The 27505-nt window shown below is 36.8% G+C and overlaps 2 protein-coding genes across 5 annotated transcripts in view; one reads left to right on the top strand and one right to left on the bottom strand.

Moving 5' to 3' along the window:
• Window positions 1-15140, top strand: part of FKBP3 (FK506 binding protein 3, 25kDa) — a 19136-nt gene extending 3996 nt beyond the window's left edge. The window contains exons 4-8 of the mRNA XM_014548186.1: window positions 860-967; window positions 9018-9153; window positions 11318-11385; window positions 12964-13061; window positions 14804-15140. Of these exons, the coding sequence (XP_014403672.1) occupies window positions 860-967; window positions 9018-9153; window positions 11318-11385; window positions 12964-13061; window positions 14804-14858 (465 nt within the window). The 3' untranslated portion in view covers window positions 14859-15140. The remainder of the gene's footprint in view (window positions 1-859; window positions 968-9017; window positions 9154-11317; window positions 11386-12963; window positions 13062-14803) is intronic.
• A 275-nt stretch (window positions 15141-15415) lies between these two features.
• PRPF39 (pre-mRNA processing factor 39) overlaps window positions 15416-27505 on the bottom strand; it is a 22379-nt gene continuing 10289 nt past the window's right edge. For all 4 annotated transcript variants that reach the window (XM_005876829.2, XM_005876830.2, XM_014548195.1 and 1 more), the window contains 9 exons: window positions 24687-24852; window positions 23870-23977; window positions 21966-22130; window positions 21527-21653; window positions 20661-20929; window positions 19620-19804; window positions 17093-17167; window positions 16428-16548; window positions 15416-16172 (listed from right to left, as the gene is read on the bottom strand). In XM_005876829.2, the coding sequence (XP_005876891.1) occupies window positions 16116-16172; window positions 16428-16548; window positions 17093-17167; window positions 19620-19804; window positions 20661-20929; window positions 21527-21653; window positions 21966-22130; window positions 23870-23977; window positions 24687-24852 (1273 nt within the window). In that variant the 3' untranslated portion in view covers window positions 15416-16115. The remainder of the gene's footprint in view (window positions 16173-16427; window positions 16549-17092; window positions 17168-19619; window positions 19805-20660; window positions 20930-21526; window positions 21654-21965; window positions 22131-23869; window positions 23978-24686; window positions 24853-27505) is intronic.

A 27505-nucleotide genomic window follows, 5' to 3' on the forward strand; every position in this document is an offset into this window, starting at 1 on the left:
GCCACTTGGTGCCGGCGCGCGTGCAAGCGGCTGCCCCACCCCTGGCCGCTTGGCGCCTGCATATACAAAGTAACGCACCATCTTTGTCAGGTTAATTTGCATACTCACTCCTGATTGGCTGTGGGTGTCATGAAGGTATGGTCAATTTGCATATTTCTCTTTTATTAGTGTAGATTGCCAGAATATTATTTTGAATATTTCCCAAATTAAATTTGAATGCATTTATTTGCAGAATATGTTGGAAGTTTTTACACCTGCAAATTTTCTTAATTGTAACCCTAAATAGACTGGCTGTCAAATCTAGTGAGGCTAGTTTGCAGTTTAGCAGGATGTTTTATTTTGAAAGGGACCAGATTTTTAAAATAATTCTCTTGTTGTTTAAGACAGCACATTCTTTTTTTTTTCCTTTTAACAGATTCTTAAGGGCACTGAAAAATTATAAATCCAAAGTAAATCCCATTTCATTAATGAACTTAAAGTAAGTTAGACTTATGCTGAGACTTTAGAAAACCAAATTTTAAGACATTCCCCACTATGTGTTCACTATGAGATGACCATCTCCCACAGAAAAGAATATTAAGGAGTTGTTTGAGTAATATTCATATCTCTAAGTTATGATTCTCCTTTCTGAATTTATATTGTGAGATGGTTTGAGAGTCATAATGTGTTGATTAAAATTAAAATGCTTTACATAAGATTCTTTGTTCTTAGGCAGTTTCTATTTATTTACATTTGAGTAGTGTAGCCTGTATTCATGGTGCAGGTAGATGTTCATTTAATTGAAGCTGCATATCTAGATGTCTCTCCTAGCTTTTAGCCAATCCTGAATATGATAAACATTAAAATATTTTCCCTACAGCGTTTCAAGGGTACTGAAAGTATAAATAAAGTGTCTGAGCAGGTGAAAAATGTGAAGCTTAATGAAGATAAACCCAAAGAAACCAAGTCTGAAGAGACTCTGGATGAGGTTTGTATATAATATTTTCTTATTTAGTTCTTATGTGAATTTGAGAAAAGTATTTATTTTGCAGCCCTGACTTCTCATAATGAGGGGTAGTTGAATATGGCCACTTAACAGTAAGCCAAACACTAATTTGTAGTGTATTTCCCTTAGGTGTACTGAATCAGAAAAAGGCCTAAGCTGTGGGGGCCTGGTGGGGAAGCCTAAGAACCAGTGCTTTACAGTCAGAAAGCCTTTCCTTTGATATACCTCTAGCTTTGTGCTTTTTGTTGTTGTTTTTTTAAATCCTCACCTTGGGATATTTTCTTTGATTTTTAGAGAGAGAAAGAGGGAGGGGGAGAGAGAGACATCAATGTGAAAAAGAAACCTCGATTGGTTGGGGCTGGAGATGGGCCCTAAAGATAGGTATGTGCCCTGACCAGGAATCAAACCCGGGACCTTTCTGTGTACAGGATCATGTTCCTACCAAATGAGCCACACTGGCCAGGCCTAGCTTTTCTTTTTATATTGCCTCTGTGTCTGTCCAGAACTTCTGAGCTTTCAAAGCTATTTTAAGATCCTCATTCTATAGCCAAGTTGGACTGAGTGAAAGAAACTCCATTTGGTTATTTTTAGCTTTTTCAAATGTACATAGTGTCCTTGGCAATAGAAATAGTCCAGTCCTGCCTGCAGGGTATAAATTCATCTTCTAATCTCTACCAACCCAGGTTTTATATATTGGTACAAAGATGTGAAGACCCAGATAAAATCATTTCTGCAAATGGACAGCCTTCATGGAGCTAAGGACAGCTTTTAGAACAGCCTCAGTAGAGCCAAACTAATTATGATCTTGCCACTCATGCCTGGCAGTCTTAATATCAGTGATAATAACCTAATAATAATATTATTAGTTATTGTAAAGAGGTGTAGCCTATTGATAAGGTGAAGCATTTGGGTATTAGTGGAAAGAGTATAAATAAGATCAGGTATAGAAGTGTAAATGTTTTATGACTAAAGCTAGTTAATTTGCATAACCTTTTCCTGTTGGTTGAAAAGCAAATATTAATGTTTGTGGAAAGGTACACACAAGCAATTTTGAGGTTTATCACAAGTGTATAATTTAATACATGTTATACTAGTCAAATATTGAGCAGCTAATAAGGTAAATAGAGGTATAATAATTACTAAAAGGGTTGCAAAGCAATTGGCAACATAGTTTACCTTACAGAAAATTAGAATAAGGGAAGTGTATCATTAAAAGGTTAAACGAGACTTACAAATAAAAGTAAAAGGCAGTAAGGGCTGGAGACAATCCAGAGAGATCCTGTGAGGGTCCTAAACTATTTCATTTTATTTATTTAAGACCTATTTATTTATTTATTTACTTATTTTTGGATCCGTGAGTTAATGTCATGTCAGAACAACTAAAAATAAAGTGTAAGTGACCGCTATTCTTGACCATAATCTTGTGTCATATAAACTGAGTTACTCCCACCGGGTTTCATCTTGCATTTGCAAATAGTAGCCTTCAGGGTTTTGTGATCATGTTCCTCTTAATGACATTTTTAAAATATATTTTTATTGATTTCAGAGAGGAAGAGAGAGAGAGAGTAAGAGAGAGAGAGAGAGAAACATCAATGATGAGAATCATTGATCAGCTGCCTCTTGTATGCCCCCTCCTGGGGATCGAGCCTGCAACCCGAGCATGTCCCCTGGACTGGAATTGAACCCAGGACCCTTCAGTCCACAGGCCAACTCTCTATCCACTGAGCCAAACCAGCCAGGGCAGGACTTCTTTTCATTTCATTTAGCTGGCCAGCCTGAACCCAATTATGTGCTCTCATTGTCTTCCTAGCACCTGGATTCCATAGCCTCTGGGCCAGTACTTTGCTGATTTCCTGCTGTCTGCTTTCTCTGTTCATGCCTAGTGACTACTGAACGGGACAGTGTAATTCTAGACTGATAGACTTACTAAAGATTCTTGAGCATGGTATGGTTTGCAGAATATTACTTTAGAAAACTTACTAGAATAACCATTTGGGCCCTGGCTGGGTTTTCTCAGTGATTAGATCACTGGCCTGGGGAAGGCTTAGTATGATTTTCTTTTTAAAGGATGTAAAAACCTCAGTATTTTTTATATTAACTACATGTTGAAATATGTTGAATGTATTGGTTTAATGTGGAACTAAACAGCTGAAAATTACATTTGTGGCTCTCATTATATTTCTACTGGGCAGCATGCATGACATTCAGAGTCTTCCAGTGTCTGGCCCCTGCCCAGCTTCAGATTTACTATTTCTATAGAAATACTCTTCAGCCACAAATGGCTGCTCATTGTCTACAAAACTGCCCTTTCCCACTTCCATCCTTTATTACTTACTTAGTGCCTCTTTTAACTTCCCTACTTGTCAGTTCTGTATCCACTGTATCTTAGCATCCTGTGCTTTCTCTACAGGTCTTACAACATATGTAATTATAGACATGTCTATACTCTGCTAGAGGGAGGGCAAGTACCATGTCTGCCAATTCACCTATGTATCTCTAGTTTCTAACACATAGAACGTGCTCAAATATTTAAATTAATAATAGGAACAGTTAGGTAATATATTCTCGTTTTTAGAGGCTATGATGTGATCCAGTAGATTGTAATTGAATGATTACTCTCAAAGTCCCTTTATCTCTGGGTCTAAAAGTACCTAGGCCAGACCCAATCTTGGGAATATAGTTCTTTTCATCACTTTGGACTAAGAAATTGCTGCAAAGCCAGGAAATTACCTAAGAGCCAGGTTCATTCAAGCATATTACTTTCCAGAACAGCCTAAGAACTGATGTGACTTCTCACCATGAACCAACCAGATTCTTGCAATGAAACCCAAAATCAGATTAAAAATCAGATTAAATAACTAGAGCAGCATTTCTCAAAGTGTGTTATGTAAGTCCCAGAAGTTCGAGATTGTTTTCCTGGCATTATTAAAACCTTTACGTGTGTCTCCTACTTTAAGATTCACAGTATATATTATTAGCTAATGACAGCTTTGAGAAGTCTTGCAGAATGGAGGTATATTTAACTTTGAATCATGTTTTCCAAACTTAATTATATTAGACTCCTTTTCTTCTAACAGTGTTAGCAATGCCAAGGAACGAGTGATCCATAAAAGACACTTGTGAAACACTGAAATGGAGGCTATTAGTGGGCAGATGGCACCTTCACTGTTAAGACTGAACCATAACCACCAAATGTGTGTTTGAATTATTATTCTAGGATCTCTAATGTAGATAACACAACATGCCCATGTAACAACAAATAGGAAAACAATAGAATGACATTAAGATTTAATTAAATGTAGTTTTTGTTCACTAATGAGACCTTGTCTTTCAAATATTATGTAATTTACATATTCTCACATAATAAACTAGAGGCCTGGTGCACGAATTCATGCTCCAGATCCCTCGGTCTGGCCTGCGGGATCGGGCCAAAACCGGCTCTCTGACATCCCCCGAGGGGGCCCCGATTGAGAGAGGGCACAGACCAGGCCAAGGGACCCCACCGGTGCACAATCGGGACCGGGGAGGGACTCCAGAGGTTGGCCAGCTAGGGTGAGACTGCGGGAGGGCTCCTGGACATGTCCAGCCTGTCTCAGTCTCAATTGGCCGGACCCCAGCAGCAAGCTAACTTACCGGTTGGAGCATCTGCCCCCTGGTGGTCAGTGCATGTCATAGCAACTGGTTGACCAGTTGACTGCTCCCTGGTGCATGTCATAGTGAGCGGTTGAGCAGCCTTAGCATATCATTAGTATATTATGCTTTGGTTGGTTGAACGGACTACTAGACACTTAGCATATTAGGCTTTTATTATATAGGATATATGCAGTCATTCCATTTTGTAGCTTTAAATTTTTTTTTATTGCCCTAGCTGGTTTTGCTCAGTGGATAGAGTGTCGGCCCAAGGACTGAAGGGTCCTGGGTTCGATTCCAGTCAAGGGCACAAACCTCGGTTGTAGGGTTGGTCCTCGGCCCTGGTTGGGGCACATGCAGGTGGCAACCAATTGATGTGTTTCTCTCACATTAGTGTTTTTCCTTCTCTCTGTCTTTTACTGTCTCTTACACTCTTTCTGAAAATCAATGGAAAAATATTCTTGGGTGAGGATTAACAAAAAAAAAATTCTTTTTTAAATTAAAATCCTTTTTCCCCAGCACAGCTGATGTCGCTTGGTGGTTGAGCATCTTCCTATGAACCAGATCATGGTTCAATTCCCAGTCAGGGCACATGCCTGTGTTTTGGGTTTGATCCCCAATAGGGGGCATGCAGGAGACGGCCAATCAATGAGTCTCTCATCATTGATGTTTCTATCTCTCCCTCTCCCTTCCTCTCTGACATCAATAAAAATACATTTTTAAAAATTATTTCCAAATTTGGGATATGTCTATATATATAAAAGTTCAGCGACTGGAACGACTGGTGGCTATGACGCGTGCTGCAGCAGCCAACCAGCCTGATCGGCCTCCCATCCCCTGGCTGTCCCGGCTCCTCGATTGGCCCCCAACACCCTGGTCAGAGGCAGGGCCAGCCGCCACCTGTTCGTTGCCGCCAGCCCAGCCCCCAATCGGCCCCCAACACCTTGATCGAGTGTGGGGCCAGCCAGCCAACTGCTGTGACCCCAATCTGCCAATTGGGACCAGCCAGACCCCACCTGTGCACAAATTTGTGCACCAGGCCTCTCGTATTACTAGATTTTTGTCAAGTAACCATTTTAAGCCATTTGTTTTTCTGATATACAAATAGCATGCTATTGCCCTGGCAGGTGTGGCTCACTGGTTAGAGTGTTGGCCCAAAGGGTCTCGGGTTCGGTTCCCAGCCAAAGGCACATACCTGGGTTGTGCGATCGCTCCCCACCCCCAAGCAGGAGGCAAGCAGTTGTGGCTCTCTCACATGGATGTTTTTCTCTCTCTCTCTTTCCCTTCCTCTCCCTCGCTTCCACTCTCTCTGAAAAAGCAATGGAAAAAATATCCTCAGGTGAGGATTAACAACAACAAAAATAGCATACTATTTTTATTTTATTTATTTTTAATACTCTCTCTCTCTCTATATATATATATATATGCACACACACACTTTTTTTTTTTTTCCCAGAGAGGAAGGGAGAGGGAGAGAGAGATAGAAACATCAGTGATGAGAGAGAATCATTGATCGGCTGCTTCCTGCATGTCCCATACTGGGGATCAAGCCTGTAACCCGGGCACCTATCCTGGATCAGAATCAAACCGGGGACCCTTCAATCCAAAGGCCAGTGCTCTATCCACTGAGCCAAACCAGCTAGGGCACATGCTATTTTTAAATACAAAATAACAGAAAAGGATAGAGAATACAGAATATAATTCAACACCTTGAAATAAACATATTTAACATTCCAGAATGTTTTCTCTTAACATTTTTATGCATATATTTATTTAAATAGTTGAGACATGACTGTAGTTAGAACTATTTGTTTTTCCCTTAATGTTGTAAGAATTTTTCCACTATTTTTTTCTTTTTATGTTTTCTTCTTTTTCTTAGGATTTTTCCACTATTAAAAACATCATAAAATTTTATTATCATAAAATGTGTGGTTATTTTTCTATTATGGATAACAGTGTATCTGCATAGGGTAACTGCATAAAGATTTTTTTCCTAAGAATCAAATTACTTCTTGAGCATATATTTCTATAAATGGAATTACTTGTTACACTGTAAACATCTTTAAATTGTATTCCAAAGAGATGATTCCAGTTCACACTGCTACCAGTAGACACCTGACCATTTATAGTGCCATAAAGTAAGCTTATAGTGGGAGTGTCAGGGGGGAAGGTAATGTTTACTTTTATAATGCACATTTTACTCAAGCTATAGATGTGACTTCCTTTTGATTTAGGATGGCCGCTTAGCGTTAGTTCAAAGTGCTAATCCTTAAAAGTGGATAGGGATTGTTACCCTATCCAGGCCTTACTTTTATCTATAAAAGATGGGGTAAAAACTGTCAGATTGCTGTGAAATTAATGAATTGACATAAGAAAATGACTTCTATAACACCTGATTTCCATATGTGCTTGTAGTAGTAAAATAGTTAAGAGCATGGGCTTTATATTCAAGCTGCCTGGTTTCCAATTCTGCTCAGCCACCTAGGAGCTGTAGGGCCTTAAGCAAATTACTTAACCACCCTGTCCTTTGTTTCCTTATCAGCAAAACAGGGATAACAGTTACTACCTCACAAGGAAGTGAAAATTAAGTCAATTTATTGTAACAACTATGCATAGTGCCAGGTGGATACTTGAAATATTGGGGGATCACTTTGTAAACTATTTGATTATCTATATATTTTGCTATACACCTGAAATTGATACAAAATAATATTGAATGCAAACTATAATGGAAAAATAAAAAAATTTTTAAAGGAAAAAAACATAAAAATGTAAATATAGAGTAGGAAAAAAAGGCAATTTTTAAAATATATTTTTTTATTGATTTCAGAGAGGAAGGGAGGAGAGAGAGATAAAAACATCAATGATGAGAGAGAATCATCGATTGGCTGCCTCCTGCACGTCCCCACCAGAGATTGAGCCTGCAACACAAGCATGTGCCCTGACCAAGAATGGAACTTGACCTCCTGGTTCATATGTCAACTCTCACCGCTGAGCCACACCAGCTGGGTGAAAGAAAGGCAATTTATGTAAGGCATTTGGAATAGTGCCTGGCACATAGGGCATTCAATAGATATTAACTATTAACATCAATAAAGGTTATTATCACTATTACTTGGGTATAGTGGAAAAAATAGGGGCTTTGGATTCAAACTCAAGTTCATATTCATTTTCTACTACTCACTAGCTCTGTTGCATAAATTCCCGGGACCTCAGTCTCATCTGCAAAAATGCAAGTAGGTAATACCTTCCTTCAGAGGATTGTTAGGATTAAGTGGGATGTTATGTGTTAAGTGACTGGTAAACAATAGGTGTTTAATATCTCTTACTTCCTTTCCCATTACTAAATGTTTTATACTATACAATTTCTATATATTAAATATGTCTAAGAAATTGCTTTCCTCACAATATATGAATCACCATTGATAAGATTAGCCTTTGGCTAAAAAAATTAAAGAGACCCTGATAATCTTGCTTTGTTCTATGAAATATGCCTGTTATGATAATGTCTGTAGATAATTTCATTCATTGTGTGAACTTCTTTTCAAGTTCAGAAACAAATCCAACATAACTATTCATTCTAATTTTACATATATTAAAAATGTTTAGTAATGCTAAAACCACTGAAATCTTTAAGAAAATGTAACAATACTTTATTTAATGCCTTATGATTTTAATGGAATAGTAATATTTCTAACCTTGGGGAATAACTGGATTCATTTTATGGTTTGTTGAATAATTCACAGAATTGTAAAAAAAAACAAACACACACTGGTTTCCAAGAAGCTGAAAATTATTGGAAATTAAATTATAAACATCCTAGTTACTAATATTCTCATCACAGACTTGAAATGAGATAGTGACTTCAACTCATAGAGGTGGACCAAAGGCAAAATAGTTTACCAAATTTATGAAACTCTGTGACCAGACTTAGGTCACAGTTGCCTATTGATTGATTTTAGAGGGAGAGAGAAACATGTATTTGTTGTTCCACTTATTTATGCATTGATTGGGTGATTTTTTAAATTGATTTTGAGGGAGAGAGAAAGGGAGAGGGAGAGAAACACCGATGTGAGAGTGAAACAAGGATTGGCTGCCTCCTGCATACCACTGGAGATCAAGCCTCTAACCCAGGTAGGTGCCCTGACCTGGAATCAAACTGGTAACCTTTCAGTGCATGGGACAACACCCAACCAACTGAACCACACCAGCCAGGGCTTGTTTGTTGATTCTCATATGTGCCCTGACCAGGGATCGAACCCATAACCTTAATGTATTAGGATGATGCTCTAACCATCAGAGCTACCCAACCAGGGACAATTGGCTATAAGTATTCTGTCATCCTTCTAAAAGAAGGACATAAGTTAATAAGTATGTATGTATTGTCTGTCTTTGTTTTTAGGGTCCACCAAAATATACAAAATCTGTTCTTAAAAAGGGGGATAAAACCAACTTCCCCAAAAAGGGAGATGTTGTTCACTGCTGGTATACAGGAACACTACAGGATGGAACTGTTTTTGATACCAATATTCAAACGAGTAAGTCTAAATGTAATCTTATCTTTTTGGCTTTAAGGCATTATAAAATATTTGTAGATGAGCTGTTAGCAGTATCTTTTTGTTGGCTGTCACTTTTTTCCAGAAGTCTTTTGCACCTGTGATGTACTTGGAAGAGGTCTCTTCAGTTCACTGCTTATTGGCTGGGTAAATAAAGACCTCTTGGTCATTGAAAAGCAAAAACAAAGAAGCAGCTTAGACTAAACTTGGCTAATGTCCCAAAGTTAGACTTTAGTATCTATACTAATAAAAGGGTAATATGCTAATTAGATTGGACATCTTCTGGACGTCCTTCTAGACCAGGGGTGGGCAAACTTTTTGACTCGAGGGCCACAATGGGTTCTTAAACTGGACCGGAGGGCCGGAACAAAAGCATGGATGGAGTGTTTGTGTGAACTAATATAAATTCAAAGTAAACATCATTACATAAAAGGGTACGGTCTTTTTTTTTTTTTTAGTTTTATTCATTTCAAACGGGCCGGATCTGGCCCGCGGGCCGTAGTTTGCCCACGACTGTTCTAGACAAAGCCATGGTTGCAGGGGCAGAGGCAGAGGCAGTTAGGGACGATCAGGCCAGCGGGGGAGGAACAGTTAGGGAGCAATCAGGCCGGCAGGGGGGAGCAGTTAGTGGGACGATCAGGCCGGCAGACAGGGGAGTGGTTAGGAGCCAGTGGCCCCAGATTGCAAGAGGGATGTCCGACTGCAGGTTTAGGCCCAATCTCTGTGGGATCGGGCCTAAACCAGCAGTCGGACATCTCCCGAGGAAATATCAAGACCCAATAAAATAGTCAAAGAGCATAAGCAGACAGATCAAAGAAGAATCTACACTAATAAAAGAGAAACATGCAAATTGGTGTCACTCCGCCACGCCCACCAGCCAATCAGAGTGGCTATGCAAATTAACCCAACAAAGGTGTTGGTTAATTTGCATATGCAGGCCTGGAGCAAAGACTGAAGGCTCCAGCCAGAGTGAAGACTGAAGAAGCCAAGCCTCACTGCGGCCGGACCAAAGGCCTGGGTCCTGTGTGCCAGGGGAAAACTGGTGCCGGCAGTCGGGGGAAGGCAGGCCTATTGCACGAAATTCGTGCAACGGGCTTCTAGTATATATATAAAAGCCTAATATGTAAAGTGTCCCCTCGGGAGTTTGACTGACCGGGAGTTCGATCACTCGGTATGATGTGCGCTGACCACCAGGGGGCGGCGCGGAACGAAGGGAGGCCCTGGCTGGCAGCTGGAAGGCCTCAATCGGCCCTGATCACCGGCCAGGCCTAGGGACCCTACCCATGCACAAATTTCATACACCGGGCCTCTAGTGTTAATGTAAAAAGCAGGATACCTTGCATTAGTGGTGTAAATATAGGTCCTTTCCCCTCTCCACTGTTTCAACCATAATCGTTTGGTATTTTTGTAATTATATATTTTTTATTGATTTCACAGAGAAAGGGAGAGGGAGAGATAGAAGCATCAATGATGAGAGAATCATTGATTGGCTATGTCCTGCACGATCCCTTCCTAGGTATCAAATCCACAACCCAGGCATGTGTATTCCTGGTTCATAGGTTGACACCCAACCACTGAGCAACACCAGTCAGGCCATAATTTTTATATCAAAAATTTTCTTTTAAAGTATTTTTTAAAATATATTTTTATTGATTTCAGAGAGGAAAATAGGAGAGATAGAAACATCAATGATGAGAGAGAGTCATTGATTGACTGCCTCCTGCACACCCCACACTCGGGATCGAGCCTGCAACCCGGGCATATGCCCTTGGCCAGAATCGAACTCGGGACCCTTCAGTCTGAAGGCCAAACTCTACCCAGTTCAGCTAGGGCAAGAATTTTCTTGGTAAATTACCTGGCTTTCTGCATTTTTTTCAAACGCACAGTATTATAAGTTCTGAAATCAAGTTACAGACTTAACCCTTTTCGGTCCAACGTGGAGGCTGACTTAACAGACCAGACGCTAGAAGCAGGTCCAACATCGAGGCTGAGACACCACAAACCGGTTCAACATTCAATCCCATCAATTAATTTGGACCAGATTGTTTGAATTCCAAAAATAAAATTGGACCGCAAAGGGTTAAATCCCTGTTTTCCCATTGGAACTTAATTTCATCATTAATTATAAGGAAAATTTGTTTTACAGGTTCAAAGAAGAAGAAAAATGCCAAGCCTTTAAGTTTTAAGGTTGGAATAGGCAAAGTTATCAGAGGAGTAAGTAAAAAATGGCAGTGTGTCAAGAGATTCTGGCACATGCTACTTGTGGCATGGTACTATAAAGAATTAGGATTGGGGATATCATGAAAACAAGATTTGGAGTATGACAAATTTGTGCTGTCATCACTAACTGTTCTGGCACAAATTAGTAAGGTCTCTAGGTCTCAATTTTCTCATCTATAAAATAAGGACTGTACAGCCTATTAGGTCACTGAAAGATTAAATGAACATAATTTAAATCATGACTCCAATATTCCAGCCTACCCCTTTTATCTTTTCCTTCAAAAATTAATTTTTAGTGTGTTTAGCTTTTTAAATTTCTTTTAGATTCTTGTAAGATGTTGCATGGCTGTTGTACCACTTATAACATGATCAATAAAGGTAAAATATCTGTTCCACTGAAGTACTAATAAAAGCAAGAGTTTGTTCTATAGCCCTCACCTCTCACAACTTAGGCTCAAACACCAGAAAATCTTTCAAACATAAGTATACCTTTACCCAACTTTCCCTGTGAGATAACAAGAAAACTGAGAAAAGGGGAAGTTAGCTGTACCTGACCACTGCAGTGTACAAGAGATATAAGAGTAGTACTGATTATCAGCTTCATTGAATCGGGTTGTCATGCTAGGGCCCACTTATTTTAATTTGTCTTTACTCAGGACACCAAACATTAATAACCGAAACACATTTAAATGAAGTTATCAGAACCTTCAGTGTATCTTTTTTAAGTCTTAAAATATGATTCAATCATATCCAGAGCCCAAAATATAAAATAATTTGGAACTATAGGCTTAGTTGGAAATAACCTTAATGCTACCTGATTATACTAAGTTGAGAGCAATTGTCAGGTTGAGCTATTTTTCTATTTTTATATCTAATTTGCTTACTGGTAAATTTCTTCGTTTATTTTCTTAATTTTCAGTATTTGGCAAATTTGTCTCTGTCCCTTGAACTTTATGAACAGTTACATTTCAACAGAGTATATATTAAGTCATATATTCTATATCCTTTCATTGTATTTATTTAATTATTTTTGGTAACTGGCTTTAAGATCCAAATTTGGACAAAATGTAGCAACCCAGAAATCTCTCACTTCTTTGAGTAATTTCACCTTCTACAAAATATATTAATGCTCTAGCATGTACTTTGTTTTTAACCATCATGACTCCACTATTAACAATTTGGTAATCTTAAGATAGTTTTAGAGATAGTACTTGTTAGTTTATCCTTATAAAAATAGTTTCAGAAATTTGTCCAAGGATATAATAGTGTAGCAAAGAAATTATAGTGCTAATAAACTAGTTTCCATGTTTCCACATTACAGTTTACAAAAGTGCTTTTACATTATATCATTTAAGGCATTTGAGTATTATATTAAAAAAAATGGTTTAATATATCCTTTTTTTCATTGAGGAAATAAAGGACAATGATTTGAGGACTCTCCCAAGGACATTACCATTTATGACATAATGAAATCCAGTAATAAAATGTTTTTCTGTATATAACCTTACCTGTCTTCTGATTTCACGTGTATTTTTGAGAATCATTAGTTTGATTCTATATTCTTGCCTTTAGTGGGATGAAGCGCTCTTGACTATGAGTAAAGGAGAAAAGGCTCGACTAGAAATTGAACCAGAATGGGCTTATGGAAAGAAAGGACAGCCTGATGCCAAGTATCCTTTTTTCCTTTGTAATTAAAGGAAAAACACTAAAAAGGATCACCTGAAGGTATGAAAGATGCTATCTAGGTTAACCTCCAGATCAGGAATCCTGTTCAGACCGGAATTCCTGATTTAGATGCTTTTGTGTCAACACCTCCAATATAGACAATACTGGAGGCCCAGTGCACAAATTCGTGCACAGGTGGGGTCCCTCTGGGTGGCCTGCAGGGATAGGGCTGAAACCCACAGTCCAGCGCTGCCTGCAGCTCCTACCTGACTCTCCAGCTCATCCTGGCTCCACTGTGCCTGGTGCAGGCTCGCGTCTAATCAGTCCCTATCGGGAAAGGCTCATGTTGCAGTAGCCGCGCTCACCAGCCATGAGCCCTGCATCTGGTGCCCTCCCAAGGGAAATGGCCTGCGGGATTGGGCTGAAACCAGCTCTCCGACATCCACTAAGGGGTCCCAGATTGCAAGAGGGCACAGGCCAGGCTGAGGGACCCCACCGGTGCACGATCGGGCTGGGGAGGGACCGAAGGAGGGCTCCAGGGCATGTCCAGCCCATCTCGCTCAGTCCCGATCGGCTGGACCCAGCAGCAAGCTAACCCACTGGTCGGAGCATGTGCTCCCTGGTGGTCAGTGCATGTCATAGCGAGCAGTTGAGCAGCCATAGCATATTAGCATATTATGCTTTGATTGGTTGTTCAGTTCTGTTTGTTCTATTTGCATATTACCCTTTTATTATATAGGAGGATTGTGTATTGGTACAAAGTATTCAAACTTGAGCTGGAATCTCCTTTCTTCCTCTTACTCATGCTCTTAATTTTTAAGATTTAAACTGTGAGATTTAAGTTTTCCTCTATGACAGGCAATTGTTTGAAGGGTTTACTTTAAGGAGTTAAGATGCCCAATACAAACAACTGTAGCATATTATAGAATGCAGATATGTCTCATGGTATTTTTGCTACAGTGTAATTTCATGCAATTATAAAAATGGAACACATGTTGGGGATTACCAGTTGTGAAATGAAGGAGAACATGGGTTCAACATGCTGTAAGCTTTTGTGATCAATACTAATGACAGTATACTTTTTATCTGATAAAAAGAAAAAAAGAGCCATGACTCCAGACCATTACACCAGAACTAAATGATTACTAACAGCTAAGTAGGAAGTTAGTTTTTTTGTTGTTGGTTCCATTCCCATTTAAGTTTGGAAAAAACGTTTTTGGAAGTCCTCTCTAGTCTTATCAATTAAAATTATTTGGGAATAGCCTCTTCTAAGTCTATTAAAATGAGTTGGCTAGCTGCAGCTCCCTCTCTGTGAAGCATGTTAAGATCAATCAGATAAAAGTCACACTCTTCTCTAAACTCAGCATTTTAAAACAGCAAATATCAGGTATTATCTCATATTAATTTTGATTTAATATATACCCAGCTAGATTGAAAAAAACATTTTTTTTTTGAATACTGAATAACAAGTTTTCATTAAGTGGTTGCTAAATTGGGAGTACTAGTTAGGCATCCAGATAAGGAAGATCCCAGCCAAGCTAATGCCTAGTCAGCCTATAATTTCTATTTACAAAGATATCTCTATTAGGAACCACTATGCTTGGAATGTATTAGCCTATGAGTCAGCTGCAAAGCCCTTTTCTTTGTAGTTAATTGCCAATATCCAGTCTACATAATTCTAATTTTAGACTAAGATTCTTGGGAATGAGAAGCAATTTTATCATATTTACCTTAACTTCTTGAACAGAATCCCACCAAATGCAAAACTCATTTTTGAAGTGGAGTTAGTGGATATTGATTGAAACAGCAATGCTTCTGATCTAAAGACATCAGCCATAGCCTTGAAGAAAGTTTCGTAACTAATTACAGCTAGTTACTATTGTAATGGAAGTGAACTGGAAAATTCATAGTTATGTTAGAACTTGTTTACTTTCTCCCAAAAATTAAGAAATGTAATCTGTTATAAATCCCTGCAGTTTAAAATATTTTACTACAGCTGTGTAAAGTACTGGTTAAGGAGAACTTTTCCTTTTACCTCATGTTGTAAACTAAAAGGCTCAATAAAAATGTACCCAATGTCTTGATTTGTTTGGTGTTAATGTTCTGATTAGGTTAACCAGGACTAAGGCTTCATCAAACCAGGGAGCAGCAGTCAAATTGTTTGGACAGCTTTGCCAGACATTCATTTAAAATCTTTAAATATTTCTGTATAGTGAGAAGATAAAAGCACAGAGATTGAGAGGAATGAAAAAGATAAAAGGTCTAAGAAATTCTAACAAGAAGATTAATAGCTGAATATAACAGCTTTATATAAATATAAAGTTAATGACAGGTGATCCCCTAAATAAATTCATAACAATTGGTGGATGAGTCTTCAGTTTTATTACAAAAATGTAGATGATCAGTTTGATCAAAATGAAAGCTTGTTCACAAATTTACATGAATATTGTAAATACAAAGTCTTCTGAAACAACATAAATTTTGATACAATTTTCATTTTTTAAAGGGATGCAAACATTCGATTTTCTGATTTGTAATCTCTATGCCATGACATACTATTTTAGTAGTGTGTATCTTTCCTGCAGTTAAATCAAAATTCACAGGGATAATTGAAACACGCAGACAAAGCCTGGTCAGTAAAGGTTAAAAATCCATTTTTTGGTGGTTTTTTTTTTCTCTTTTTACAGAGAGGTAAATCCTTAATAACCAGCCCTTTATGTATTTTCAGACTCTTGTACTACACTGACATGATTTGCAGTCAGTTTTTTTCCTACCCTTAAGGCTACAAAACTGTTGCAAATGCATTGCAAAAGAATTCTAGACCACTTAATGCAAAAATCAAAAAATAGTTCTCCAATAAAAAGTAAACTTTATAAATGGTAGGAAATAGTATCTGTGGTAAGCTACTAAGTGACATTTTTCCTAATACTAAAATCATATGTTACACAGAAACAGGGAAGACAAGTTGTCAAATATGACAAGCCAATGTTTACATCTCTTGTTGAAAAAAAATAACGTTATACTTTCCACACACTCCATCTGATATTTATATTTTCCCATCAAGTTGGAGGGGGAGGATAATACTGTCCATAATTCCAAGGATTCTGGTAATTGTACTGAAAGGAAAAAGCAAACATGTTAGCATACCAGAACTATGGCTGAGCTCATACAAAATAATTAAAGCAGGTATGTGTAAGAAAACAGGCATGTATTCACTTGTAGAAATTCCAAGACTAAACCACAAAGATAATGTATTATACCATCTGAAACAGAACACCTGTTTTTTTCTAAAATAAAAAAGACTGCCCTAATTTATGCTTTTCTAATAACATAAATGAACAAAAAATTCATTTATAATTATGTAAACTCACTTGATACCAGGCACTATAATTATATGCAGCTTGATTTGCTTGTAAATCACCATCAATCAACTGCGCAGAGGATGAAGTTGTATCTTCTGTGTGTGCTTTTTTTTCCTCTGGTTCTTCTGATCTATATAAAAGGTCAAAGTGGAACTTTTAACAGCTCTTACAATAAGTACTTTAACAAACAGATAAATGTCACCTGTGTACATTTATTTTACTGATGTTCTCAACCACTCAAGAGTTGTATACAATTTTTTCAAATCATGAAAATAAAGTATCTCAATTACCACAACATGAAACAATTTTAAAATATATATTTATTGATTTCAGAGAGGAAGGGAGAGGGAGAGACAGAAACATCAATGATGAGAGAGAATCAATGATCTCTTGCCTCCTACATGCCCCACACTGGGTAATGAGCCCACCAGCTGGGCATGTGCCCTGACTGGGAATTTAACCATGACCTCCTGGTTCATAGGTCGACGTTCAACCACTGAGCCACGCTGGCCTAGCAAAGGTAACATTTAAAAATATTTGTCTTCTCTGTTCTTTTCTCTCTCTAAAAAACATCCTCAGGTGAGGATAAATTATATTTTTCTTTAAAGGCATTTCCACAATGAAAATTGTCATCTTTTAAACATCCTTTCCTGATTCAACAAATATGTACATACCCATTTTCTGCTTTCCTTTTCAAAGAATCCTGTTCTTTTAGGAGTGTTTGATGCTCATCATAAGCACTCAGAAGCCTGAGAAGTAATAAAAAAAAAAATCCATTGAAATATATAAAACCCAAAATGTTAATTTTAAAAATTTATTTCTACTTAGGAAAACAAAATATATTGCAATAGACATCCTTTTATTTATATATTTTTTTAAATGAGCCAGCAGCCAAATCTGTCCTCAGCTACCTTTTTTTTATCTATTTCCTTTGGGACACCATTGCCCTGTACTTTTCTTCTCACTCTATGTGGTTCAAAGATAAAGGCCTGGCTAGTAACATTATACCCCTGGGCCAATTAATGGTTTAGAGATGAGAATACGACCCAAAGCAGGAGTCCCAGAATTTTTTATGAGCTACTGGAAAAGTGTTTTCTGTACTACAGCTGTCTAAAGCTGATGGGATGCTGGCCAAGTTTATCATTTATAATACATGGGGAGAACCTGCCTTGGAATCTACAACACAACTAAGACAAGGATCTTGATGTTTTTGTCCAGTGCAACAAGAGACCTGACAATTCTACAATTTGTATACTTTTGAATCTAATTTAACAATGCTATTGAAGACACCTGCATTTAGGATAAAATGCTTTTAAAATTTGGCCATGTGATAAAACTGAATTAGAACTAATATAAAACTATAGTGTAATTGGTTACCATTGATTAAAAATATAAGTTTTAACAAAATTCTGATGTGACATATGTAAAATTGTTAATACCAGTAATCTCAGGTCAAATGTTTACTCATTTTCAAGCACTTTAAATGGACTAATTTCCTTAAGGCCTTTAACAACCTGTGGGTTAGGTGATACAGAGAATCTCCATATGAAAAAGTTTGAAAATAAGAATACACAAATCAGTAAGTGACAGAGCTAGGATTTAAGCCTGTATTTGTCAGACTTCAACATTAATTCTTACCAATTCATTATACTGCTACCTAAATTTTTAAGTGCCTCATTTACTTTTCACATTATACCTTTCTAAAAATTTCAACAACATACTACCCAATACTAAAGGTCCTCAACTGTATTTGTAAGGACCTAATTGGCATCTTTGTATTGAGCTTCCAATTTGTCTGCATATTATTACCAAATTAACATGTCATTTAATCTCAATAAAACCACTAATAGTTTCCTACTGTCAATTGTGTACTCCATGTTCTCTGAACTCAAACTAGCTTTCAAAGCACAGAATGAACAAACATCACTTCTACTTCAGCAGATGTTATTTGTAGATGAATTTTAACTTGCTTTTACATTTTATCCTCTTCTCAGTTTATCAGTATCCAGTAGTTAATTAAATGAAGCCCTACCTCCCCTATGAAGGATGATAAATCCATTCTGATCCGGAGCCTTAAAACTTGTATGTCACCTCATACACATGTATATCCTCTGATCACCATCCCATCCAACTAGACTAAAAGCTAGAATTACATATTCCATTTCTTTTAATTTCTTCAGTGCAAAACAAACAGAAGACATTAAATATACAGGACATGAGGTGCTTAAGAGCAGACTGTGAAGTAGGTTCTAAATCCAGCTGGCACAATATTAATAACTAATCCCAGATGCACAATGTAATAGCTAAGTGACCTTGGAAAAAATCCCTAATCTTTCTTTAAACCCCTTTTCATCCATTGAAAGAATAACAGTACCTATACCCCTCATCAGATTGCTATGTATTTTACATTAGATAATTCTTATAAAACAGTTAATTGAAGCCAAGCACATATATACCATTGTGTTAAAATGTAACTCACGTTAAATGATTTTTAGTTTAAAATTTTACTAAGCCATCAAGAATGTATACACACACATGTAAGTCCACAGACACAAAACTAAGTCTTATTTTATCAACAGCTGTTTCAATGGAAATAACTCTAAATTAGAATAATTAGAGAAGGCACATGTCTAACAGGAACTGGGATATTTCCTTACTAGAATCATGTAAGAATGGAATCACAGCAAATAAATTTCTCTAATCCCCTAGAGTGAATCCTTGTACCATCCTCAACTTTCAGCCTTTTACAATGCACAAAGATGAGGCCATTAGGTATCATCTGCAGAACCATGTCCATCCTCTTTTCCAATCTGAAATACAATGGCATTCTTCCAGATTAATCCATCCACCTTTAGTGGTCTATATACCAAATGTTTCTGGGTTTCAAGGTTCAATCCTTAATCCATTTCCTTTTTCATGGGATTGCTGCTTCCTGCCTTCCCTCATCCACTCATTGTTTAAAATTACCATGCTAAAATTTTAAGAATAGTTTGGAAGGAAATAGAAACCATATGTCCTACGATTAAGCACATACATACATTTGCAAAACTGAATTACCTCAGATATACCTGATGAAAAAGTTACCTAGGCGAACATTTTAAATTTAACAATATATTAATTTGTACTAATCATCAAATTCCCAACCAAAACTATCAATGCTCATTTAGTATTCAAATAGATAATATATAATTAAGATCTTACTTATTAACATCTGAACCAAAATCTTCAAGAAATTCCACTTTTCTCTGAGAAAATGTAATTCTCATTTTAACAGGTAATGAACCATGTATAGCTTTGTCAAAACAATTTAGGATATTTTCTTCATTTTGTTTGAGGTCACCACTATATTCCATTTCAAGTAAATTGAGGTATAACTTTGTGTTCTCCTGTGTAAAAAGTAGTATCGTTAATAATATTTCTAAGATATTTTGATTAGACCACAGATATTTAAAATGCCCTAATTTTGATGTCTCAATTTAAAAAATTCAATATTGAAAATTGTGTATTAAAATGTAACTTGTGTTAAATGTTTTCAGCATTCACTGAATAAGAAAAAACCAATTAGCACATTGATAGCACATCATCCTAGTTATTTCCCAAACAATATGTAAATTGTTCAATGCCAATAATTTAAAGCCCTATATTCTATCTTGAGTTTAATGTGGCTTGACTTCCCATAACAAATATAAACTAAAACATGAAAAAAATGATCTCTGTACTTCTCAATAAATTAAATCTTTACAACTGTAGATAATTATCTTAAACAGCTGGAAACAAACAGTTATAAACCTGTCTTACACAGACCTGGGATCAGCTAAAAATGTAAAAAATGAGCTATTTCCCATACACTGCCTATCAACTGATACATAAAAAGGAGAAGAATCCTTTGGAAAAGGAGAATAATCTCACTGCTACAATTCCTGTAGGGTAGCTAACTGCCATGCTTTTGTTCTCCCAAGATCCTCTACTCTACTTAATAATCAGTAAATCTGCTATACAATTTCTAAATGTAGAGAAAATAGAATGTAACAATGTCTGCAACCTTTTAATTGATAATTTAAATATTGTTTTTAAAGAATGGCAACATCAGTTTAGAGGGACTGTTGTCTTCATTTAGTAATTAAATATATTACATACAGACCAAATCTTTCATCATAGTTGCCAAAATGAAAGTTAAGAAACAGAACAAAAAAATGACCACTGGTTTTTCATGGAAGATATTCCAAAAACACAAATACCTACTTTGTCTCTTTCAATTGCTTCCAAAAGCACCTTTTTTGATTTTGCAAAGTTTTTTTGTATTTTGAAAAGATGCCGGGCTAGTTTAATAGCATAAAACGATGATTCACTATTCGATTTGGCATTCTTAATAGCATCTTGAAGCAAATGTTCAGCTTCTTCCATATTTCCATGTCGTCGTTCTAAACTTACTCTTCTCAAACGAACCATTGCCAATCCTAGAACACATTCTTCAAATGTTCTCAAGATATTCCTGGCTTCATTAATATTACCTAGAAATAGTAATTAAATGTTTATGCTTTTGTTTAAACTTTTGAAATATCCTTTAAGCCAGGTATTGCCAAGTAACAGCCCACAGGCTAAATCCAGCCTTCTGCCTGTTTTCTTAATGTTTCTTTTTTTAATTGAAAAAAGTTTTTTTTTTTTTCTTTTGAGAGAGAGAAAGGGAGAGATAGAAACATCAATGATGACAGAATCATTGTTGGCTGCCTCCTGCACACCACCTACTGGGAATGGAGCCTGAAACCGGGGCATGTGCCCTGACCGGGAATTGAACTGTGACCTCCTGATTCACAGATTGATGCTCAATCACTGAACCACACCGGCCGGGCTGCCTGTTTTTAATTTTTAAAAACTGGAACAGACTCTTTTATTTATGTATTATCTATGGCTGCTTCTGGGCTACAATGGCAGAGTTCTGAGGAAAAAAGCTATACAGCCTACAAAGCCTAAAGTATTTAGTATCTGGCCCTTTAGAGAAAAATTTTACTGACATTTACTTTACACTACACTATCCCTTAACATTCAATTCCTGTATCTTCATCCAGAAGTAAAATCCCCCAAAATATCAACTGTTTCCTCATTCTTACCCTGCTGTTCCTCAAAAGCTGCCCAAAGCATATGCACCACAGGTTTCTTTGGGAGATGAATAGTACAAGCTCTGCTGAAGACATGCCTCACTCCTTCAATGCTATGGTTTTCCATGTACTTGGCATACTACATATAGAACAGAGGAAATACTGAATAATTTACAGTTGAACCAGTCATTAAATATGTGACAGAACGATAAAATTCTATTTTTAAACCCATTCAGCACCTTTATTGAACCACTAGACTAGTTTCTGTAAGGAAGGACGAAGAGAGGCAACGAGGTTGGCATATGCAGCAGTCAAATCTGGTTGCAAGCAGACCATCTCCTAATGCAACAGATATAGTTATATGAACAACATTCAACAGAAGTACAAAAAAGGTTAGTCACTAGTCAATGTTTATAATATATTCAAGTTTCAGAGCATGTAATTTTCTTACCTTAATCCAAAACTCCTCATAGAGGGCACATGATATGACACATCTTTCAAAGAGAACCACAACTCGTTCATGAGTCCCATTTTCAATTTCAAATTCTAAGTATTCTTTCCAGTTTTTTAATTGTGCCTTTTCCAATGGTTTCACATGAAAATAAGGTCTTTTAATCTGCAATAACGTGACATGGCAATTAAAGTAAACCAACACCAAAATATGTATGACTACAGTAACAATGTTATTTAAATTATAAATATAATTGCAAATATACCAAAAATTTTAATATCTCATGATTTAAAAAAAAATACAAAAACATTTTACTAATGTTTTTAAATTAATTTTTTTAAATTAAAAGTCCTTAAATTCCTTAGGCTTTACAAACAGAAGAAACAGACTGTATTTTCCATTTTTTTAGTTATTTTAACAGAACTATACAATTTTTTTATATTTAGGAAATCTTATTCTTTGATTACTTTTAAATTTAACAATTACTCCTTTGGAACAGAAAGAAAATCAGTGGTTGCCTGGCCTAGGAGTGGGATGGGGGTCACTACTGCCTGGAAAGCGGCCAAGGGGATCTTTGGGATGACAGAAGAGTTCTATATCCTGATTTTGTGGTGACTGTAATGCACAGATATTCGACAAAAATCATTTTACTAGCCAGTCACAAAAAAACATACAGTTGGCCCTCCACATCCAAGGATTTAACCAACCACGGATCGAAAGTATTATTTTAAAAAAAAAAAAAAAATCCTAGAAAGTTCCAAAAAGGAATTTGCCATACTCCAAGCACTATGCTGAATCCACGTGAATAAAGTGATGTGTAGGCATACCCTGCTGTATCCTATATGCAAACACTGCGCCACTTTATATAAGAAACTTAAGCATCCAAGGATTTGGATACCCACAGGGGTCCTGGAACCAATCCCTGAGGATATGGATACTGTACTATATGATTTCATTCATACAAAAGGCCAGAAGAGGAAAATCTATAAGAACAGAAAGTAGATTAGTAGTACTTTAGGGCTGGGGCTGAGGTTGTGAGGTGTCAAGTGAGCAAATGAATAGAGGGGTGAGAGCTAAGGGTAAAAAGGGTTTCTTTTTGAGGTGAAGAAAATGTTCTAAAATTAACTGTAGTGCCTTGGTTCGTGTGGCTCAGTTGGTTGGAGCATCATCCCATACACAGAAAGGGTCATGTTCGGGAGGCAACCAATCGATATTTCTCTCTCACATTGATGTCTGTCTGTCTCTCAAATGAATTTTCAAAAATTTTAAAAACTGACTGTAGTGACAGTTATAGTTTTCTGTGAATATATTATGAACTATTACAGTATATACTTTAAATGGATGAACTATATAATACGGGAATTATTAATAAAGCTGTTAAAAAACAGAAATAAAAAATTAGATTGTGAAAAAAAACCTCATTTCATTTTACACCTAAAATGGGTGTATTTTGTTACATGTGAAATATAACTCAGAGTGTTGTCCTGTACACTGAAAGGTCACAGATTTGATTCCCCGTCAGGGAACATACCCAGGTTGCAGGTTCAATCCCTGGTTGGGGTTCATATGGGAGGAAACTGATTCATGTTTCTCTCTCTTTTCTCTTTGTCTCTCTCTTCCTCTCCATAGAAAATCAATAAAAACATCCTCGGGTGAGGATTGAAAAAAAATTGAACAATTCTCAAAAGTATGATTCAGATTAAAGAAATGTAAGTCTGAATTTAATAAGTTTCTAAAATTGAGAATGGAAAATGATAAAATTGATGATAGCAACAAATGGGAAGAACGCCTTGTTATTAAGCAAATATAAAGAAAAAGTAGCAGTATAGACATTATTTGAAACTGAAAAATACATTATTCCTATTGCTATATTTTCAAGACAATTACAAAACAAAAACACTTACACCTTCTTCAAATGTCCACCTTTTACTAACTTCATGCTCATTATAATTAAACATTTCTTGATGAATTTCAATGATTCTGTGCCTCATGTTTTCTATTTCAGTAATTAGCTTGGGAAGAAAAAGAAAAAAATTTAAAATTACACAAGTTACATAATGAAATTTTAAAATATCACTACTTACATTTAGTATTATCCACACATACTTTAGTCTTAGAATACTGTTGGGTTTTAAACTGTTACTCCATTTTGTGCAAGTACAATGAACACTACTAAAATTTGTAACAGAATTTCCTAACAAACCACCTTCCTATTATGTTTTTTAAATAGACTAGAGGCCCAGTGCACGAAAGGGGGGTCACTCAGCCCGGCCTGCAGCCTGTGGGATGGGGCCTAAACCGGCAGTTGGACATCCCTCTCTCAATCCAAGACCGCTGGCTCCTAACCACTCTACCTGCCTGCCTGATCACCCCTAACTGCCTCTGCTTGCCAGTCTGGTCACCCCCTAACTGCCCCCCTGCCAGCCTGGTCGCCCCCTAACCATCCGGAAGAAAGTCGGATGTCCGGAAGATGTCCAGTCGACCCGGTCTAATTAGCATATTACCCTTTTATTAGTATAGATGGCTAGTACATCACAATGTAGGCAAGATATTCCTTCTAAGCTATTTCCAGATGTCTCATAGTAAACCATACCAGCTAAAGAATTCCAGTTGTCTTAATCAGAAATTAACTTCATATGAGCTACAAGTCATACAACACACACAGTTAAGGGATATTAAAGTTTACTTTCTCATGCTTGAAGGATTTTTAAGTCTAATTACCTTTGCTGGATCAGTTATGTCTTCAATTCCTGATGGCAGATCATCACCAGGAGGACCATCATCACCACTGTGTCCATTTACAGAAGCTAATTCCCTTCGCAGCTGAATAAACTGTTCACCAGTTAGAAGATCTCTAGGCAAGTTATTCTGTACATGCTCTTTAAATCTAAAGACAGACAACAAAAATATATGCTGTTAATTCCTATCACACATTACTCTTTCAAAGGACCTCTGACTTAAAGAAACCAAAACACAAAACCCTTTCTTCTTCCTATAGTAAAAACCTACTATTTGATAAAACAGTCTATAAACATCTTCATTTTCTCCCTGCCTTTGCAATGGAACAGAGAAGGCAAGGACAGCATAAATTCAAATCCTGGTTCTGTCCATTGTCATTTGCTTGACTTAAGGGAAAGTTTTTCCCGTCTCTAAATCTTGGTTTTCTCATTTGTAAAATGGCACAATACCTATCTTGCAAAGTTACTGTAAAATTAAATATAGTTATGCATAAATTATAAATGACCATTAATAAATGACCAACAAATGTTTGTCTTTCCTTTCCCACCTGCCAATTATTCCTGAATCCAGATGTTTGTATCAAACACTCCAATAAAACTGCTCTAAAGTCATGAAGAATTTCTTACATGCAAAATTAAATGGATACCTGTTTCATACCTCGAACCTAATGATGTCTTCAGTATTTAAGATCGATAACTACACCTTCCTTTTAGAACCTTCTTCACCTAGACTCTTTGGCTTTCCTCCAAGTCTCTGACTGCCCTTTGAGGGTTCCCCCTTACTATCTGCCCCTAAGTACTACGTATTCCCAAGGATTCCACTCTGCATTTTCTTCTATTTTTATATATTTCTCTGGCTGATCTTAGGAATATTTTAAATATATTTCTCTGGCCAATATTGTTTGAAATGATAAGCATACTATGACTCAAAACTGTAACTCAAGCCCAAACCTTTCGTCTAAATTCCACATTACTATATCCAATTGCCAACACTCTACACATAGAAATATAGATTAATTATAAGCAAAGAGTGTTTTGAAAAAAGCTTTATTTCATTTTATTCCCTTACACACATACAAATTTTAATAAAAAACATCCATTTGAGGAGCTAAATATCTACACTATCTCATTTTGGAAACTTATATACAAAAAATGTCTTAAACTAAGTATGTCATCTTCATCCAAAAATCAACATGCTTGGGATTTCTAATCTTGATTAAAGGTAATGCCAACAAATCAGTTCCCCATTCGGAATTTCCCACCTAACTTAATAATTAGATTCCAATGAATATCAGGTCTTAATGATTCTACCTTCTAAATATATCTTCATACCTTGCTCACTTTTCATCTAGATCAGCGGTTCTCAACCTGTGGGTCGAGACTCCTTTGGGGGTGGAACGACCCTTTCACAGAGGTCGCATAAGACCATCGGAAAACTTATATATAATTATATATTGTTTTTGTGATTAATCACTATGCTTTAATTATGTTCAATTTGTAACAATGAAATTAGGGGTCACCACAACATGAGGAACTGTATTAAAGGGTGGCAGCATTAGGAAGGTTGAGAACCACTGATCTAGATAAACATAAACTGGTCTTCTAGCCCTAGTCTCACAATTCTCATACCCAAACCAATACTACTATCAAAATCGTTATCAAAAAGTAAAAATGAATTCTGGCTAGATAGCTCAGTTGGTTAGAGCACTGTCCCCATATGCCAAGTTTCGGGTTCTATTCCCAGTCAAGTCACATAAAAAACAACAACCAATGAACGTATAAATAAGTGCAACAGCAAATTGATATTTCTCTCTCCCTTCTCTTTCTCTCACCAATAAATAAATTTTTTCAAACAAAAAAGTAAACATGATCGTAAGCCCCTCCTGCCAAAATCATTTCAGTAGGTTTATCCTGTTGTCAAGCTAAAAATCTAACCCCTTAAAGTCTTTCAGATTCTTATCTAGCCTTTGACCCAAGCCTACCTCTTCAATGTTATTACTAAACATGGTTTTCCATGTGGTTGTACATCATGTATCACATATTCCAACATTATTCCCCAAGTTTCTAAAAATCGATTTAGGCTATTGGCACCTGGATTTTTAAACTTTCACAAATGTATGTAAATGACACTGAAACTAATTTACATTATGCAAAGTCAATAGATACAAAGCTCAATTTGACCCCGTTCAACAATGGAAGGAAAAAATGTAGAGTGTCTTATTTTTATTATATATTTACCTTTTAATTGATTTTAGAGAAAGGGAGAGAGAAAGAGAGACATCGATGTGAGAGAGAAACATTGACCAGCTGGCTGCCTCCTGTACGAACCCCATCAAACCTGCAACCAGGGAATTTGCCCTGACCTCCTCACATCAATGTTTCTCTTTCTCACTCCTCTCCCTCTAAACTCAATAAAAACATATCCTCAGGTCAGGATTAAAGAAAAAGAGAAGAATGGCTGAGTGTTTAATATACAGTGAGCCCTATGCCTGGGTTGCTAGCTCAATCCTCAGTAGCGGGTGTACAGGTAGGGGGTGTACAGGAGGCAGCTGATCGCTAATTCTCTCTCATCATTGATGTTTCTACCTATCTCTCCCTCTCCCTTCCTCTCTGAAATAAATAAAAATATTATTTTTTTAAAATCATTAGGAAAAAATATCCTCGGGTGAGGATTAACAATCTATACTAATAATAGAGGAGTATGCAAGTTGTCCAGGATGCCATCACAGTAACAGTACCAACCAGCAGGCTGCATGGGGCGACCAGGTCAGCGGGTGTGTGTGTGTGGGGGGGGGGGCAGTA

This window comes from Myotis brandtii, unplaced genomic scaffold (genome assembly GCF_000412655.1).
Source record: "Myotis brandtii unplaced genomic scaffold, ASM41265v1 scaffold5, whole genome shotgun sequence".
In the NCBI taxonomy this organism is placed as follows: Eukaryota; Metazoa; Chordata; class Mammalia; order Chiroptera; family Vespertilionidae; genus Myotis; species Myotis brandtii.